The sequence below is a fragment of the Trachinotus anak genome, unplaced genomic scaffold (genome assembly GCF_046630095.1).
Source record: "Trachinotus anak isolate AG129_WGS33_773 ecotype Australia unplaced genomic scaffold, CSIRO_AGI_Tana_v1 ptg000011l, whole genome shotgun sequence".
In the NCBI taxonomy this organism is placed as follows: domain Eukaryota; kingdom Metazoa; phylum Chordata; class Actinopteri; order Carangiformes; family Carangidae; genus Trachinotus; species Trachinotus anak.
In genome coordinates, this window is record NW_027273862.1 from 4,332,701 (window position 1) to 4,347,500 (window position 14,800).

A 14,800-nucleotide genomic window follows, 5' to 3' on the forward strand; every position below is an offset into this window, starting at 1 on the left:
GTATGTGTCTGTGTGGGCGTGTGTGTGTGTCTGTGTGTGTGTCTGTGTTCGTCTGTGTTCGTCTGTGTGTGTGTGTGTGTGTGTGTGTGTGTGTTCGTCTGAGTGTGTGTGTGTGTGTGTGGATGCTGGGGTCAGAAGGATCCCAGCATCCATCTGTTCCATGCTGCTCAAGGAGTCTCTTTGCTCTTCAAAAAGGGACAAGTCTGCAGATTATTTAACGATGTCCAACTACTGACCTTTAATCTGTGTTCTGCTGCTTGTCTAGAGTCACACTCACATTTCACTTATCTAAACAGGTGTCTGCACCACATGATCTCACCACACAGTCACCGAAAAGGCTTCTGACACATCCCCTCAATGAGATGATGACAGTGTCTACACTGTCTGTCCATTTACTGACACCGAAGAACAACTTTTTATGGTTGAAGCACTGTTACACTGTTTACACACTAAACATACAACTGCCTGTACAAACCACTCAATGAAGCACATTAATGTCTGACAGCAAAATACCTTGAAAACACTGTCCACAGCAGGAGGAAGCCAGGCTGCTCTCAGAGGGAGCAGAAACCTTTAACATGTTGCTTAAGTGATTCGTCAAAATGTTTCAGCCATTTCTTCACATTTAATCTACTGTTGTAATAAACAGCAGATCTGTGGTCAGTCTACTCAGTATTTGAAAGCCTCTACACGTTTCTACAGCAAGTAGTGCCAAAGAGCCACAGTTCAAACATAAATTTCATTAAAAAAAAAAAAATCATTTATCTATTTAATCTATTTCAGCCAAGTTTGATATACAAGAATTTCAATGTGGTTATACTTCACAAGCTATTACTCTGAGCTTCACAGAAAGTGCTACCAATTATACACAAAATAGATTAGATTTCTGCTTAATGGAAAAAAAAAATCAAGTTTGTTGGATGTACGAGAAAATATGACCAGACCAAACAGTCAACGACCAATTTACTAAATAAATATAAACAAAATGGATACTTGTTGAAAATTAAGTGATTTTTAACCACTGTAGACCATAAAGCTGACTTTAAAACTATTTTTAGATAAGATAGTCCTTTATGAGTTAGTCCTACAGTTGGGGAAAAGAAAAACTACAAAATGTCAATATCAAATACTTAAAAAAAGACAAATAATAGTATAATAATGTATTAATATTATAATATGTACAATTAGATGTTTAAATATAACAAAAATGGCAGCAGATAGGGGATATTGCACAGATGGTGTGTGTTAATTATTGCACATGGTGAGGTGTCAGTCTTTGCTGTGTGTGGTCCACTGAGTGCAGTGTTTATTGTACAGCCTGACAGCAGCAGGACGCAAAGACCTGCATGATCTCTCCTTCACACACTGCTGGTGGAGCAGCCTGACGCTGAAGGAGTGTCCAGCGTGGGGTGGGAGATGTTCTCCAACAGGGATGAAATGTATGTATGTGTTATGTATAACATTATGTATTCATAGCTAAATATGTTAAAGCTGCTTACAGCTACACTGGGGTGTTGATTCTCAGTGGGATCAGGAGCACTAGCAACTCTTTCACATTACAGGGAGTAGATGGATTCTGTGTCAACATCAAAAATGTTTCTAAAGAGAACGGTGTGTTTGCGCTCTCACCGGTCTTGAGTTGTGGTCCTTACATAGATTTGCCAGCTAGCTTTAGAAGCTGCAGTGTTTCCGACCAGAGATGGCGGCTCCAGTTTGCGACTTGGACTCGAGTCACTCTTAAGTCGCACACACAGGCTCGTCTTCAAAAGGCTAGAGACCTGACAGTCTCGAGATTTGGGACTCGTCAACAACCTGTATTTCATTGCTACCAGGGAGGTTATGTGTTGGTTTCTTTGTCAGCAGGATTACACAAAACATACTGAACCAGTTTACACCAAACTTGACGAAGGGAAGGGGCATGGGCCAGAGAAGAACCTGTTAAATTTTGGGGAAGCTCCGGATCATTTACTATGACTTTGAATTTTTTTCTACGAAGTCTGGTGTATGGTCAGATGGGTTGTGCTAGTTGTGAGGCTGCGAAGGCAAGTGAGGGAGCGAGCGAGAGAGAGCAAGAAGGGAGAGAGATCGATGGCCCTGTGTGGTGGTGATCAGCTCAGTGGAGCAGGCTGCGTGCCCCACTGTGGTTCTCTGTGGCCGCCATCTCCCGCACGTCTCCCTCCAAAGCAAACTGCGTTCAGTCCCGCTTGGCAACAGAACCAGAACAGCAGAACCAGAGCAGCAGAGTGAGTTGAGGACCACAACTAGTGATGAGTTTTACAGAATAAGCAGTAGGCAAAGGGCAACAGGATCCTAGTCTGAGTTTATTTTGCAGGATAACTACTAATATAGCTAATATAGCTACGTTTTCTGCTCTGGATTCAACAACTCTAATAGGTGCTAATCAAAGTACTCAAAGTCTGTGTGATCAGCTCAGATCTACAGATTTTTATTACAGTAAGATCCAATGAAGGGAAAAAAACTCCTAAAATTAACATATGCCTGGTGTTGTATTTACTGCTGTACTGTTCAGTCTGAAATCTATACATATATATCCATACAGCTACTAATTTATACAGAGGAAAATTAATTAAATAAATAAATAAATAAATAATGTGCTGGTTGTATTGTTCTACAAATCATAATTTTATTTATCTACTGTTTACAACATGATTCTTGTGTGACACAGGCCAGTCCAAGTCAAAGGTCCTGGGCTGATTTTTATTCCCACTCCTTTTCCTGGTGGAAGTTGCTTGACATTGGCTTTGGCAGAGCTGTGCGCTCTGCTGAGCACGTTTTCTGTTTTTTTAACCCATTAACATTAAGGAAATGTCTGAGGAGCTGAATGTTAGTCCCTCGCTTATCATCATGCATAACTCTATAGATAAAGGAGTGATGATAATGCAGTACATGCTCTGAATTCCTGAAATATGGCACTGCAGTGCTGTAAGCAGACGGGCTGGCATGCAGCAGGTGATACAATGCTCATCACAACCACAAGAGGCTTGAGACTTCTCATAGACTTGGAAAAATGGCTTGTGAGCATTTTTGTTTCTGAAAAACATTCATATTAAATATACAGAATGAAATGAGGTCATCTCTCTCTTTCTTCCTCTCAACTAGCCTCACTCCTTCTCTTCTCTCTCTGACCCTTCTAACCTCCCTCATTCCCCCCTTTTTCTTCCTCTTTCCAGCCCGCGTCCAAGGAGATATGTTTGTTCCCCAAGCTGTGATGTACAATCGGGGGCCTCCCTTGACCCACGCCTTACCTCTGATTGATGACTGACAGCTCCTGCAGAGTGGACCACATTGCAACTTTTCCATTAACCTTGTTTACGAATTTTGCCAGATATGTGTGTGTGTGTGTTCACATGTATACAAAAAAGAAATCCGACAGAAGCCAGAGGTTCCTTGAGAGTTTTACAAAGCTGCAGTTGAGTGGTACGTTGCCCTCATGTTTTTAATGCACACAAATGCTATTCTTGCATGTGCTTCAATGCTGTTTGTGGTTGTGTGCGGGCTGTTGAATTCAAAATAAAACAAGATTCAAAGAGACAGATGGAGAAAAGATAAAGGGAGCCAGAGAAGACAAACTAAGAGAACGTCATACTGTGACCATGCCTGAATAGCTCAGTAGATTAAGGGTAAAAAATTTAAAGAAGTGTGTGACATTAGCAACATAACCAGCTAATTCACTTTTACAGCCATTCATGACTTCTCAGATGCCCCAGTCGCTTCGCCTGCTGCGTATTATTGCATGTTTGTCTGTGGGATGTCATGCCACGCTCGCCACGCTCCCTAGGGTGCGTTTGATCTGACTCACCCTCATGGCCCTGGGAGTGCCTTTTCTCTCATGCAGAAAAACCCAACATAGTCGACAACTGCACTTTGGTAGCTGCTAAATACAAGGAAAGCTGCTCTTATCCATAGAGTCAAGCTTGAAAAATAATCCATTTGCAGCTATTATAAGGGCACAGAGAAGCCAGCAGCACTATAGTAATGCATTTTTGCTGATTTTGCCCCATTTGCCATACATATTTAAGTTGTGTAGCTTTATGTTACAGCTTCATATTCTATTTAACAGGCTTGAAGTTCATTATGGCAGTAAAAGACTGCTGTACATCAAGCCCCACTGTGCATTAAAGTTGCATAAACACCCCATTCACCAACTAAATCACAACTTCCCACTCTCCAAATGCTAGTTATTCGTGGCAACCTACATTCCCTTCCTACTGAGAGGTACACATGATGCAAATTTAATACACCTTGCCTTACCTATGTGCAATATGAGGATACGTGCTGTATAATCCGGATTGAATTTAGACTGGCCATGTAAAATTGATGCCATTTTGTGCACATTATGAATATGTACTACTCAGGCACGTGCAAAAATATAAAGCTGCTGCTGTGTCAGCTGCAACACATCGGAGTCACTTCTTCTGCAGGGCACTGCAGGGTTTTGGAATCATGTAGGAATAAATATAAAATGTTGTGACAAAAAAACACCTAATAAAAAAAACTATGATTAACAGTGTAATCTTACATATTATACTAAGTGAATAAAGGTGGTGATCTGTATTCGTGGAAAAACATGAAGAAATGCAGACACAAACATGTTTTTTCTGCAACTGATACTCGATGCCAAATGTAGTGGTATAACACCCTGCTGTTTAAAATAGTGTCTAAATTGGATCTGTCAAAATGGGCTGCTCTAGATATTTTGGTGGAAATGACTCAAATGATGCATTGACTACTTAAACAGGTATTTGGGGGTTATACAAGGGGGTGCAACTTCGCCAGCTCCTTTGCACCACATTTCTTTCTCAGTCCCTTTGTTGAATGTCAGAGCTGATGTCAAGTAACCCTGAGGTAACCTTATATAAGCTTATGTGTGGAACCAAATGCTACAATATTGCAGGCTATTCATGGGTTTAATATTGTGCAGCATCTCATTCTCCCCAGCTGTGGAATGAATTGATGCAGGGACTTTAAGTGGTAGCATAACATTTGGAGGGAATGGAACTATGAATAATACACAAACACACAAACACACAAGCAACTTTGCACAGAGCTGCACAAACAAGAACACAAACACTGAGATAGTGATAAGCAAAGATAGAGGCATGCACACTTATGTCACATACTTTTTTTTGGGAAGCAAATTATACACATACACGAGGAATAAAGGGGAGCGCACATATCAAGTCTTAACTGCATGTGAAAGCTCAGCACGCCCATGTGCCTCTCCTGCCTGCAGACCAAACCCTGGACGTCAATGATGCAGAGGCAACAAGACAGCTGCTACACACACACAAATTCTTCTTTTGCTATATTCATGGGGACCCGTCATTGACATAATGCATTCCCTAGCCCCTTACCCTACCTAATGTCTAGCCCCAGCTCTAACCTAATCTTAATCTTAACCTTCAAACAGCAATTGAAACATGTGTGGTCCAGTATTTTGCTCCCCACAGATACAAGCCCACACACATACACACAACACACACAAAATCGTTGTCCATAAAACAAGAGACAGTAAACTTAAAGAGTGCAAATACCGTTGCCTACTTCACTGTTTCCTCCTTTTCTGTTCGTTCCCTCTGCTCTCTCTTTCTCTGCCAATTACAGACATCTTTGCCAACACAGCATTCATGCAGTATCTTTTACAGAAGTAAAAATAGAGACGAACAGGAAGAAAAAAGACAGCGGGTATAGGAATAAACAGCCACATCTAATCTCCGCTGGCTGAGGGCAGTATACAGGTAAACTCTGAAACTGAAAATCTGTTGATTTGCTGAATTCATCTGCTGTAGGAGAATAAAACACTCTACACATCAGTTTTCAGGTGGTACTGCTTAGAAACTCAGAGGCAATGGAAGGTGATTTCTTCCATTTACTTAATTCTAAAGACATTGACAAAAAAACACCCACAACACCTGCACTCAAAATGATAGAATCACTTTATATCAACCCCACATTCATCTCCCTCTCATCTGCCTCCCCAGGAAACTACGTTGAGGTCATTCTACCTGCTTACCGTTTATGTGTTTGTGTCTTTATCTTCTTAAAACACTAAGGCAGCAGTAGACTGTTGCTGATCCGTTTCACATGAATAACAATGTTTAAAAAAAAAAAAAAAAAAAAAATATATATATATATATATATATATATATATATATATATATATATATATATATATATATATTGTCATGTATCCGGTTCAAAGGGTTACTGGGCACTCATGAGCACCAAGCAATCTTTTCCCCCTTCTCTGTGTGCTGCCCGTCCATTGGCGCCTTAGGTAATTGCTTACGTGACCCCGACAAACCAGTTACGGTTTGAAACATTCACCTTGATGCTCCAGTGGGTGGGCTGGATTCATCATCTCTTCCCCACCTATACACTGTCCTCTGATGAAACAGAGCACATCCTGTTACCCTTCACATTTTGCATTAACTCCAGTCACAAGCTCATTAACACACTGTGCAGAGCCCAAATTCAGTTTCAAATGACCATGAAACGATAGCACCTCATCACTGTGACAGCCAACCACCAGGCTTTCAGTTTTTTTTCAGAAATGAAGTCGAAGTAAAACCATTCAATCAAACATTTATTTATTTGGACCACATGTGGCTGAAAACATCAAACTAGATGTGATAGGCTTTTGTTGATGGGCTGCATGCAGAGCGGCGCCTGCCTCCATCTGAGGCCGGGCTCACAGCAAGCTGTCACACTGCCTCAAAATCCAGTTTCAACAAAGTGTTATTGTGATAAAAATTCAGATAATCTTGACAAAATATGCAGCCTACCTGAGGGGAGCCAGGCTTTGCTCACACTGCAAACTAGTTTAGAAGCTGAATTCATAAAAGCAGAGCTGGCAGCACAATCGAGCTGCATGTTTTCATCCTGTTTTCCTACAGAGAAACATCATGCTACAAGTGAGCTGATGCTGATATGCTGATATTCTGTTAACAGTGACAAGATTTAAAATGCTCTATGTTAAATCTTAACAACTTCTAAACCAAGAATGCACAAATCATACAAATTTTGATAAATACTTAATCTACTCTTTCAGCCCTGAAGCTAACCAGGGGTATTTGTACCCCAGGGGGTCTTTCTTCAGTTGCTGGAGGGTATGTGGAAAGTTTGTAGAGTAGCTCAATAAATCTGATTAAAGTAAGTTTTGATTTAAAAATTAATTAATTAATTACATTAATTACAGTTGTGTGCACAAGTTTGGTCACCCCTGGGCAAACTGAATATTTTGTTGAGTGTTTTTTAAGTGAAAACAAGTAAATACAATCACTGCAACAAACAAACATCGAAAAGAAACCTTCAAATCTTGTTACACTGGAACTTTTATGGAAATTTTAAAGAAATTTAAACAGTAACTGTGGCATATGCAAAAGCTTGGACAGCCTTCTATTTGTATAACACTCTGAACTTCATTAACTCAGTAGGCCTCAAATGACTCATCAGGAGTTGTAAGGAAGGTCAAGAATTTTCATTAGGAACTGTCAGATGATGACATTTCCAGAGCTTGATAAATTAAGGAGAACTGCGGTAGTCAAGACAAGATCTGGAAGACTAAGAAAACTTGGAGACAAAACTGCACGTTTGTCAGGAAAAAAGGCAAAGCCAAGCCCCCACATTCCTGCAGACATTCAGCTGACTCATGAGTGGTAATGCACCGTTCCTCTGTGCAGCACTGATGCACCAGCAGGGTTTACACGGAAGAGTCATCAGACAGAAACGTCCCCTGCAACCTCACCACAAAAGTCAACAACTGAAGTCTACAAAGCAACATCTGGTTGAGCCAAGTTGATTTGGAAACACATGCTGTGAACAGGTGAAATTAAAATTGAGGTCTGTGGCCATAATCAACAATGGAGTATTTGGAGAAATATGTCATTCATGAATATAATTTCACAGATAGAGGGAAGAACAGATTAAATAGCTATATATCTCCACATTCAACATGCAATTGTCATGTGAGACTGGCTTCTAAATAGGGACAATGATCCAAAGCAGGTCTTACTGCTTCAAGAAACACAAGCTGAAACTTTTGGGATGGCCCTCGCAATCCCCTGATCTGAACATCACTGAAAGTCTGCGAGTAGATCTTAAACATGCTGCGCTTGTAAGAGAGCCTAAAATAACTGCGAAGCTGAAAAGATCTGCACAGAACAGTGGGTGAAAATTCCTGAATGAAGAATAGAAAGACTTTTAGCTGGCTACGAAAAGCATCTGTAATGTCTGTCAGGGTTTTTAAGTTCATGAAATAAAAGGTAACAGTGCCTTAACATTTGACAAAAGGCTCATTTTAAATATCTGTTGGCTGCAGATGTTGAATTTACTTCTTTTTATTTAAAATCAACAAAATATGTAATTTTCCCAGGGGTGCTCAGACTTTTGTTGTGTGTGAAAACTAGTTAGCAAGACAGCAGTGAAGCAGTTAGCTAAAACTAGTGGATGAGTGGTTGAAACACATAACCAAAAGTAATGGATAACCAAATGGTCAGCTATAAACTAGCTAAAATACATGATGGAAAATAACTGATATACAATTGGATTTCTCAGCTAACATTAATGGATAACTGGTCTGCTAAAAGTAAAGGTTAAAATGCTTTAGCTATCTTAGGCTAAGTGGTTGAAACAGGTAGCTTAAAATAATGGATAAACAGTTGAAATGGTTAGTTAAAAATCATGAATAAAATGGTTAAAATACATATCTAAAAGTAACTAATAAACAACTGAATTGATCAGCTAATATTAATGGATAAATAGTTAGCTAAAAATAACAGTTAAAATACACAAGCTAGCTAAAGTAATCAGTGAAGCAGTTGAAATTATTAGCTAAAATAAATGCATTTTACACAGCTGGAATAAACGGCTGAAACTTCTAAAAGTAATGGAAAAACAATTGATATAGGAAATAGTAATGTAAAATCAGTTGAAAATAGTTTGCTAAAATCAATGTATGAATGCTTGAAATGGTTAGCTAAAAGTAACAGATAAATGGTTGAAAATGTCCAATGTTTGCCACTCCAAGTGGTATGAATATGAATGCAAACGAGTAGCATAAATATTAGCAAAATTGTATTGATAAATACTGTAACATCCAATATTTATTTATTTTTATATAATTTATATTTAAATAAAACCCACTTTAAAATGAATTCAGATGAACATATTGGAAACATGTAAGTAGTGTTGACGAAGGAGTACAGCAAACATGCAACTGGAGACAACACAGAAAACTTGGCAGTTAAATAATGACACCTGTACCTCTTAGAGGCACATGTTGATCTCTCTGTTGCGTCTCTCTGTTAAGTTTTTCTACTAGCTGACATGCCATCTCTGCCTTTTTGTTTGTTTCTCTCTGTCTTAGTTTTTTCTGTTGATCTTTCTCCCTGCAACCAACTTGATTCAGCCTGACATTCATCGTACCTCTACAGACCTATCCTCTCTTGTGCACCTTGTTCCACCACTATCTTATCTGCCCAGATACAAAAAACAGAATTCAACATGCAGTGCAGGAGCAGAAGGGGCTGTATCAATCCACACTGTAGTGCAAAGAGAATCATCCGGCTGCTGTATACGTATCTCCAGCCTTCATCTGTGTGATCCTTAGAGCTGCTAGCTGTCTCAAATATGGATTAAACCTAGGAAATGATCACCATTCATTCAGAGAGGCTGGGTGTGAAGGAAATGAACTGGCCTTTGGCAAGGTAAAATTGGATAGCCTCGGCTGTTTAGGTGCTGATGGATGAATTGCAATTAAAACTTTAGTACACATGTATGACACAACAAAGTGAGTAGGACTGAGTAGTGGGAATTCTTTTAACTGAATATGGGAATTGCCCAAGGTGGAGTGTGCAGGCAGTGTAGGATTCAGGGTAGGATTCCACTTGTGCATTATGGGTGTTACTGCCTATAGCAGTATAATATACAGAAACTTGTTGGAGAAAACTGACATCACAGTTCTTGTGGTCTCCATGTTGTACTGCTATGGCAGCAGTATCCCTGCCTATAGCAGTACAACATGGAGACCACAAGAACTGTGATGTCAGTTTTCTCCAACAAGTTTCTGATGAAATCTGAGATAGCTGATAGTGAAGGCAACAGTGAGGAAGTTGAAGTGTGGCTCAGTAATCTTCTCCCTTTTCAGTAACACACTTTTCGCAAGTCATCTCCACTGCATCCTTATGCTCTCAGAAAAAAAGACTATCACAGTGACTGAAAGACATCACAGAAATGAGACTAAGGAAAACAGAAGTTACCTTGATGTAACTCCATTTCAAGTATTTCACAACATAAAGTAAAGAATGTAAATACGGTCACAACGAGGAATAATGTTAAGGCATGATACAGCCTGATCACAGACTGTACAATACATCCATCTAGAAATGCTTTTAGTGGATGACATCTGACACTGAACTGTCGAATTTATAAATAAATAATCTAGGGTTGGAGCCCTTGTACTTATAAATCCACTTCAATTGATGGATATAATAACAAGAGCGATAATGCTGCATTTTATAAACATATGCATGCAAGTACCTGCTCCTGCTAAACATTTCTTTAAAAAATATTTTTTAATTGACTTTTTACTATATGCCTTTGTTAGACCACTCAGAGAGCTTAATTCCAGTTGGTTGCCAGATGTCCACTGATTTCTGGAAACAGAACAGTGTAACCAGGTATCCCTGATGCAGCTGCTTGTTTGTTGTGTTTTATCTACCAGAACAAACTCTAGTCAGGTTTAGTTAAAGGCCCTGGGTGAAAAAAGCCTGATGAGAACAATCTCACCTCAAACCTGTTTGATTCTTATGAGAAAGAGGACTTTCAAATAAACTAACTTGAATACAGGGAAGGAGGATTTTGAAATGTCTACAGCACAGCTGGTAGACAGAGTGATGGTTCTCAGCATTGGAAATGGGTTACAGGGATACCCTCCATTCCTAGAAAATTAGGTGTATTGAGAATGTGAAAGCAATCAGTGAAATTTCTCTTAATGTGTATGATAATAGTGAATTATAAAGAGTCAGGATTTTAATGCTCCTGACTTTTAAAATCCTGACACAATCACATGTGTTCTTATCCTATAAAAAAACAACTTGTCAGTTTTTATCCCTCATTTGCACTTCTAAGTAGTATTCCTTGGATATATTATACAAATTAAAAACACAAAACTTTGTTACATCATGAGTGGGCAGTCCACTTGTGGCCCACTCTCTGCTTCTACAGCAGAGAGCAATTACTGCTGCTTGACTTCTAAAATAAAGCATTAGCCAGCAGATATTTTTTAGTGCATGTACAGTATCTTATTACTTCAGGCCAAAAGCACTAAATCCTGTGTTTACTAATGTTTACAAGGGTGAATACAAGTTTATGAGGAGCACTTGAATCAGTGTTGAGGTACTGAGGTTTAATGTCCATAGTGCATATGAGTATGCAAAATGATAAATTGTGAAATAAGTGTTCAGGGTTGAGATTAGAGCCAAGAGATGACATTCAGTCACAGTCATATTAAAGTTTACCTGATTGGAGTATCGCATGCTGACATTGCGTTGGTCCTGGTGGGGCACGTAGCGGTGGACGGGATCAATATCTTTGGGGCTGATCAGCTCATCCACTGGAATGTGAACACACAGACAAACATAGACATACAAACCATCAACATACATACAATGCACACACCCACAAAGACAAGAAGGCAAGCGTTAACTAGAATTACTTCCTCATAGTTGTCTGCCTCCTCCAACCAGTTAAATTGCAGGAAATATGGCCACTTCAGGTGTTACAGGGTTGAATAACGTCTAGAAGTGTTTTTACAGAACATTCTGATGACACCGTGAAGCTCATCTTTGACCGTTTCAATATAAAATGTCATCACTTCATCTTTTCATCCTATTAGACAATTGTGTAGAATAATTCTCATATGAATTCTTGAGTTATGGCCAAAAATGTGTTTTGTGAGGTCACAGTGACTTTGACCTTTGACCTTTGACCACCAAATTATAATCAGTTCATTCCTGAATTTATGTGAATGTACCAAATGTGAAGAAATCCTTCATGACTTTTCTGAGCTATCGCGATTGCAACAGCTTTGACTGTCACCGGTGCAGAGGCATAAAAAAGTAAGACCAAAAATTCAACTTCGGATCATTTACACAAATACAGACACACATTTGCACACAATGGATGAGTCAAACTGTATCCTTTGATTCAAGTACAAATAAGCAATATTTATAATCATTAAATAATTATGAATAAAGAAAAATGAATTGATTTTTTGACAATTTCCTGTTAAAACCCTACAATAAATGTCATCAAATACGACCTTATGGTCAGTTTTGCATTATTAATGAACTTACAGGCTGATAATAAAATAATAATAATTAGTGTGTGTGTTCAGAGTGTTATACCACAGCACACACAAACGCACACACAGGCATACCCAGCAGCTTGGCGATGTTGTAGAGGGCCTGACCCCACAGGAAGACCTTCCCATCACGTCCAGAGTTGCTAGGGAAACGCTTCTGGCTTCCATGCTTGTTCTGCTCCGCTTCCACAAAATCCGCCGGGACATAGTAGTATTTAGGGATCACAGCATGTCCTGGCATGAGAGACAAGGACTGTGAGCATTAGTGTTTGGTCTGTGTTTATTGTCTCCTTCTTCTACACCCTGTCCAGAAAACAAATTAAAGTAAGCATTAAAGTTGGTATTTACACAATGCTGTGCTTTTAGCTTATTGCTAATGTCGGGATGCTAATACACTTAATATGACAATGCAAACATGCTAATGCTCAGCAGGTACGAAGTTCACAATGTTTACTATCATAGTTTAGAATGTTAGCATGCTAACATTTGCTAATTAGCACTTAACACACAGGTTGTTGTAATGTGACATCAATATTTACTGTGCCCACTCTTTCCCACTGAAGGAGCTATAGCTTTGGCAATTGCGACATAGATAACATTAGCATTAACAGCTGTTTTACTTAAGCATCAAATGTCATTAGGAGCTGTCTCCAGTGGTGGAAAACAACCCTCTTGTTTTGCTTACGTTTCTATCACTTATTTTCTTCTACTGAAGTTAGCTTGCTAACCAACTAGCCCCAGCCCAGTCGGACTGCCTCATCACTCACTGATACCAAGTCCTTAACGACCAGACTGCCCTGAAGAAGAAGTAGCACTGCTCAGATGATGTGTCATATAACCCCTTGTCTTGTAAACGCAATGATGGCTGAAGCTCTTACTGAGTAAAGAGCTCTTAATGCTAACACTGGCTATGTAGCAAGAGCGAAACTCACAAAGAGCTCCTTTAAAACAGCATCAATTCTCCTAGGTACAGGCCGTTTTTCAAGGTGCTTGGCAGGAGGTTGTTCAAAGTATCTTGAACAACTTGCCAAAGTTCCTCTGTGGATTTAGGTTGTCTCAGTGTTTTCTGTCTTTTCCCAGACTGACTCCATGATGTTGACAACAGGACTCTATGGGGGCCAGTCCAGTGACCCTCATTCTTGCCACTGAACTATCTTCAGTGATAAGATGTTCAGAAATGTGAAGTTGACTGCTTCTAGGAATCACTACCACAGCTTTTGTGTCAATTTGAAGTGACACAAATGCAAAATTTGTATGTGAGCATATATTAAAAATATCTATATGATGAATTTTGATATGGTATAAGTTGTTGCAATTTAATTTAAATGTTCAAGTTTATTAAAACAACATACATTTGCAATTTCGATATGCATATATATATATTTCTTATTAATTTCTCATTAACTTTGTCTGTCTTTCCATGTTGGGAAAGTGGTCTCAGACTTTTGGACAGCAATACATATATATATCAACATATATCAACACATATTGACAGGCTTTTGGATGGATATATATTTATGTAACATGTCCAAACATGTTATGTTTATGTCCATATATCATTTTTACATAATATGTAATATACAAACACATATTATGTGTTTGTATTCTGTATGTACATTTATTTCATATATGGAAATTCATTATATGTACATACAGTATATTACATTTGCAGGGGGGACTGGTTAACATGAACAGACTGTCACACTGAGCAATTAAGAGAAATGAAATGTTAATGCAGCTGATTATTAGAGTGCATTCTGGTCACCTTGGGGCACGTAATTGTACCTCGAGTATGAATCTAAAATAACCTACTGACTCAAAGGATGGCACAACTGTACTTGGTTGCCCATTCACCAGAGTACAGCAGCATGTCTCCCAGAGGTGCACCCTGCATCTGTCTATGTATCATCGAAACGAGCCCACGACTCCTGGGAGGTCAGGTTTCTGACAGCAGCAAATGCATGTGTGGGTTTAGACTTTTCATGGGCATTAATGATGAAGAGAAAGAAAAGTACACTTGTGTTATCCTTTAAAACCCGGGCAACTCACTCAAGGAGTTTTGTTAATTCACACATAACCACTGAAGGGCTTTGTGAAGACATCTGGGGCGATTTCAGTCAGCTCTGTCCCGCATCATTATTTATTCTGCACTCCAATTATTCCTGTTTTATTATGAACAGACCAATAGAAACTCAAAGCTTTTGACATGTCTATCATTTGACTGTCTCCTCTCACAGCCATGGGGGCAGGTGAATGTAGAAGCTAAAGTCGTGCTCATGAGGAAAGGCTGAATTCACTTGAATGTAACGCCTCTATGAGTCTCTGCCACAGCATGTGGTGTATGAATATGGATGATGTGATTTAATAAGAGAAAGTTTTTCATTGCTAGAGGGAGAGAGAACAGAGGCAAACTCA

The 14,800-nt window shown here is 39.2% G+C and overlaps 1 protein-coding gene across 4 annotated transcripts in view; it reads right to left on the reverse strand.

The window, feature by feature from the left end:
* The window catches only part of phkb (phosphorylase kinase, beta), a 105,416-nt gene that overhangs the window by 43,717 nt on the left and 46,899 nt on the right, over nucleotides 1–14,800 (reverse strand). For all 4 annotated transcript variants that reach the window (XM_071489189.1, XM_071489188.1, XM_071489186.1 and 1 more), the window contains 2 exons: nucleotides 12,461–12,619; nucleotides 11,541–11,635 (listed from right to left, as the gene is read on the reverse strand). In XM_071489189.1, coding sequence (XP_071345290.1) covers nucleotides 11,541–11,635; nucleotides 12,461–12,619 — 254 coding nt within the window. The remainder of the gene's footprint in view (nucleotides 1–11,540; nucleotides 11,636–12,460; nucleotides 12,620–14,800) is intronic.